Source organism: Rhagoletis zephyria, unplaced genomic scaffold, assembly GCF_001687245.7.
Source record: "Rhagoletis zephyria isolate East Lansing unplaced genomic scaffold, Rhagoletis_zephyria_1.1 Rzeph_scaffold_02209, whole genome shotgun sequence".
Classification (NCBI taxonomy): domain Eukaryota; kingdom Metazoa; phylum Arthropoda; class Insecta; order Diptera; family Tephritidae; genus Rhagoletis; species Rhagoletis zephyria.
Genome location: NW_016159293.1, coordinates 8107 through 12958, shown reverse-complemented (window position 1 = coordinate 12958; position 4852 = coordinate 8107). Strand labels below are relative to the sequence as shown.

The window sequence follows — 4852 nt, the reverse complement described above, 5'->3', positions numbered from 1 at the left end:
TATAACTTTTTTATAAGTTTTCACAAAAAACAAAACAACGCTCAAAATCTTTCCAATTTGTAAATTTGTGAAGTTGAAATAACCTAAAATGTCACGAACCAGAAAATGTAAACAAAAGTATTGTGTGACGTCAGCGAATGGGTGGATGCTGTCAAATCGACGAAGAGAGGGTTAGCGGTCCGCGAATGGCGCGACCTTTATTTTCTGGATCGTGATGCTTGTATATGAGCAAATTTGCCAACTTTGTGCCTTCCGCAAGCAATTAAGTGCGTTTAGGGAATTAAAAGGCGAAAATTGTTTAGTTTAGAGCTTGTTTTGTTCTTTGGTGCCCTTTTCAAGGCAATTTTATAATAAAAACGTGATTCTATGCTGACATTGTATTTGACTTACACATATGTTAGTGTTTGGCCGAGCTTCTCCTCTGGATAATATGCTCCAAGATAATCCAAACGCAATATTTTCACACAGTCTCTATCACGGAATCCATAGAATATTCTGCTAATTAGCTGGGTGTGCGCATTTGTACAAAAGTAAGCAATTGCATGAAAATTAAGCGTCTAGAAAAACCAAGTTTTGGAAATTGTTTTACGAATAAAAAAACATTTTGCAAATTAAATTTATTAAATTGATTAACTGCGCATAGTTGGAAATATTTACAAGTTTCATTGTGTGATTACTTAAAATATTTGAACATACAGCTTTATATGCGAAAATACCATTAAACACAGCAACACAAAATTGGTATTTTTTTTTGGTGGGGAAAATTGCGCTATTTTCAGTATTTTGGGGCTTTTTTAAATAAAAAACTTGGCGATCAGGGCTGCCAACTTGGCTCAAACCGTGCCATTTTTGGCACTATTTTACTTGAAATGGCACTGAATTTTTCAATTTTGCACAAAGTGCCAAAATGGCACTTTTGAAAAAAAGCCAAATTTAAATACATTTTTGTGAAATCCTTTGCGTGTACTTCTTTTTCTCAACTAAAATTTTCTAATTTCTATAGTGTATACAACTGGTTTATCTTACTTTGACATTGGGCTTTTGTTTTAATTTGTCTAATTTTAATGCTAATGGGAAGAACTAAAGAGAATGACACCTTTTTTGGCACTTTTAATTTTCTATTTGGCACGTTTTAGCACTTTTTTATCCTCAATATGGCACTTCATAGCTATGTATGTTTGGCAGCCCTGTTGGCAAATTTGATCACTAGCTGACCTTCACCGAGCGCTCTTTGCTGGGTTCGGACTACAAAAATGGAAGTAAATATCAAGTATTCGTAGTAGATGTGCATTTCTTATCTTTATAAAAAACAATTCATTTCTCCTCGTATCCTTGTACAAATAAGGAGCTAAAGCGGCCTTATAAGGGTCGATATCTGTAGACTGGAAAATCGACCAGCTAGTGGTTGAGATGTCATTTACACGGGTCGATTTTGGTTGAACGACAAAAATCTACTAGAAAATCGACCCGTGTAAAGGCGCCTTAATCCAGCGAGCAATTATCATTAAAGTTAAAATGCCTTGGTTAAAATTAATAAAAAGTTATTTCATTCCTTCTTTACCGGGACAATTGTTACATCGGTGGGCAACGACGCAATTACAGAACTTTAGACAGAGCAATATTTTTCGATCGGGTTCAAATTGGGCGATTGTGAGGGCCTATTCACGAATTCAAGTGTATTTGCAAAGTTGCTGTAGCTCACCAATGTAACAATCGTGTCGATAAAAAGGTAAAATATAACTTTTAGTTTGCTATTAAAAACCCCACCTCCTTTCTATTTGAAGAGTAAATTTGTTGATGCAACAAAACGGAGCAAATTTTCAGTTGAGCGAGGTAGAGGACTAGGTTTCAAATTTTTTCGACAAAACGGAACAAATCTACTCCTATTGGAGCGAAGTCCGAACGATGGCTTATTGTGTATACGAGAAAAATGCACGATCCAGAAATTAAAGGTCGCGCCATTCGCGGACCGCTAACCCTCTCTTCGTCGATTTGACAGCATCCACCCATTCGCTGACGTCACACAATACTTTTGTTTACATTTTCTGGTTCGTGACATTTTGTTATTTCAACTTTACAAATTTACAAATTGGGAAAATTTTGAGCGTTGTTTTGTTTTTTGTGAAAACTTATAAAAAAGTTATACAGTGTACTCGCGAAAACTCGAACACACGATAACTCGAACATTCGGAAACTTGAACTTTTTTTTTTCTCCATTGACTACTTTAAAACTCGAACAAAATGTACCTACTCTAAAACTCGAACAATTATTTTCTTTTTTCATGGAAAAACATGTGAGAAACTGTCGTTTTGCATGTGCTGTAACGGCCGATATTCAAATTATTGTCGTTATGTGCGTCTTTTGTTTCATTCTAAGGCGCCGCACTGGCTAGGTTTCTTGCTAATTACGGAACTTTTCTTTTAAATTGATTGATATTTGTCAGTGATACACGGGATTTTGCGCGGTTAAGATCAAATTTATTTGCGTTATATAATGGGACGAAAACTAATCGTTTTGAGCTTAGTGGTTTTTAATACAACGCAGCAAGAATTATCCTATAAATGGATTAATTTTGAAAGAGAAAGCTAAGGAGTTACATGCCAAATATAGCGAGAATGGCTCAACATTCTTTGCCAGCGATGGATGGCTACAAAATTTAAAAAAAATGNAAAAAAACGGCATGGCATACGATTGATTTCAATCTCAGGGGAAAAACTATCCTCGCGACCAGAGTTAGTGGAGCCTTTCAAAACTCAGTTACAAGCTAAAATTCAGGAGCTTGAACTATGCCCAGAACAAATTTACAACGCAGATGAATCCGGGTTATATTGGAAGCTCCTTCCGGGAAAATCATACGTTTCTAGAATGGAAAAGCAGGCACCGGGAAACAAATCTGAAAAAGAGCGCATCACATTTCTGGCGTGTGCGAATGCTACTGGGAAACACAAGGTTAAAATACTTGTCATTGGAAAAGCCAAAAATCCGCGTGCATTTAGGCATTTTAACTGCCCAGTGGAGTACCGAAGCTCAAAATCAGCCTGGATGACATCAACTCTGTTCCAAAATTGGTTTCACTTTTCGTTTGTACCACAGGCAAGTTCGCATTTGACTACAAACTAATACACCATTTAAAAAACCTATTTTTTTTATTACATAGGTCAAAACTTATTTAAAAAATATAGGACTACCTGAAAAGGCGTTACTTTTGCTTGACAATGCACCTTCGCATCCAAACGAGGACACGTTAAGATCCGAAGATGGTTTAATTCGGGTGATGTTTATGCCGCCGAATGTAACTCCTTTGATTCAACCAATGGATCAAAACATATTGCGTTTAATGTTAATAACAAAGCTACATTACCGAAATTCTCTCTTTGCAGNATATTGCGTTTAATGTTAATAACAAAGCTACATTACCGAAATTCTCTCTTGGCAGCTAACTATTTTCTCCGATGATTGCGACTTGATCCAATCATTAAAAAAAATTAGCTTGAGAGATGTTACATTTTTGGATAGAGCTTGGAATAAATTGAGTCAGGAGACGTTGGCGAAATGCTGGACAAATATTTTAAACTTTGCAAGCCTGAAAGACGATGACGACGATGACATTCCACTTAGTGTCTTGAAAAACCAAATGGAAGCTGAAGCTAAAAGTATGGAAAAAGAAGCTGCCGAAATTCTCGAACACTTAAATCCTGAGGTAGTTATGGTTTTGATGTAAATAAAAAACACACGATAACAATAATAAATATTTATTAGGCTACTTTCACAGAAGAAGAAATAAGAGACTGGAAAACGACGACTTGATTGAAGAGGATCATATTGAAGCTATAGAAGAAAGCGATTCCGAAGATGAAGTTGAAGCTACAGGTGGAAATGAACAAGAACGCATAAGTTCATCCGAAGCCGTAACAATTTTCAACAAAGCTATAGCATGGGCAACTGCTGAAAAAATTAGCACGAGAAAAGTTAATGTGCTACAATCACTGCGCGAAAAGACTGTATTGAATGCGGTAGAAAACAAGAAACATCAAACCAAGATCACTGCTTTTTTTTCTAATAATTTGTAAGCAACATTCATATTTGCTAACATTTTTTATTAAATAAACTGGCAATGAACTACAAAACATGAAACCAGAGAATCTCTTTGATTAACTATGCCATAAAAATGGACAGGGTATGAAAACTGTTAAAACGAATACATACAAATATATTAAAAATACATAACGTTCGAAAACTCGAACATTTCGATAACTCGGACAGGGCTGGTTTTCATTAGTTCGAGTTTTCTCGAGTGCACTGTAAATTAAAGAAAAAAAATGAGGTGTGCAGTGGTTAATTGTGCTAGTGTTAGTGCCAAACGATCTGGGTGCAGTTTTTTTACTTTTCCGGCCGACATTGAGTTGGTGGAAAAGTGGATCCAGTTCTGCCGGAGACCAACGGATTTCAACGCCCGAACCAGCGTCATCTGTGTAAAACACTTCACCACTGATGACTTCGAGAACGAGCTACCTACGAGAACCTATAAATTGAATCCGACATCAGATCACATGCAATAAACGACAACATTTCATTATGATGTATTTTTTATTTATTTGTTATTTGAAAATATAACACGTTCCCCTGATAAAGCTTTTTATTTATACATACTGACCTTCTGCTTCCTACCGGAAATGTTAAGCCGTATGCATAAAAACTAAGCAATTGCTTTTTTCTTGAAATTGCATACCTTTCACTTAAATTTGTTTGAACATAATATTTGAATTATTAATAAACAAGCACATGTACTTATTGCCAATAACAATTTCTATTTTATTTAGTTTTAAACTTTTCTTTATATATTTATGATTA

At 35.5% G+C, this 4852-nt stretch overlaps 1 protein-coding gene across 1 annotated transcript; it reads left to right on the top strand.

Annotated features, from left to right (window-relative positions):
• Nucleotides 1–1498: 1498 nt before the first annotated feature.
• On the top strand, nucleotides 1499–4747 carry LOC108366274 (jerky protein homolog-like). The gene is made up of 5 exons (XM_017620612.1): nucleotides 1499–1509; nucleotides 2616–3094; nucleotides 3159–3389; nucleotides 3438–3701; nucleotides 3761–4747. Exons 2-5 carry the CDS (start codon nucleotides 2645–2647, stop codon nucleotides 3806–3808), a joined length of 993 nt encoding a protein of 330 aa, XP_017476101.1. The 5' UTR covers nucleotides 1499–1509; nucleotides 2616–2644; the 3' UTR covers nucleotides 3809–4747.
• The last annotated feature ends 105 nt before the right edge of the window (nucleotides 4748–4852 follow it).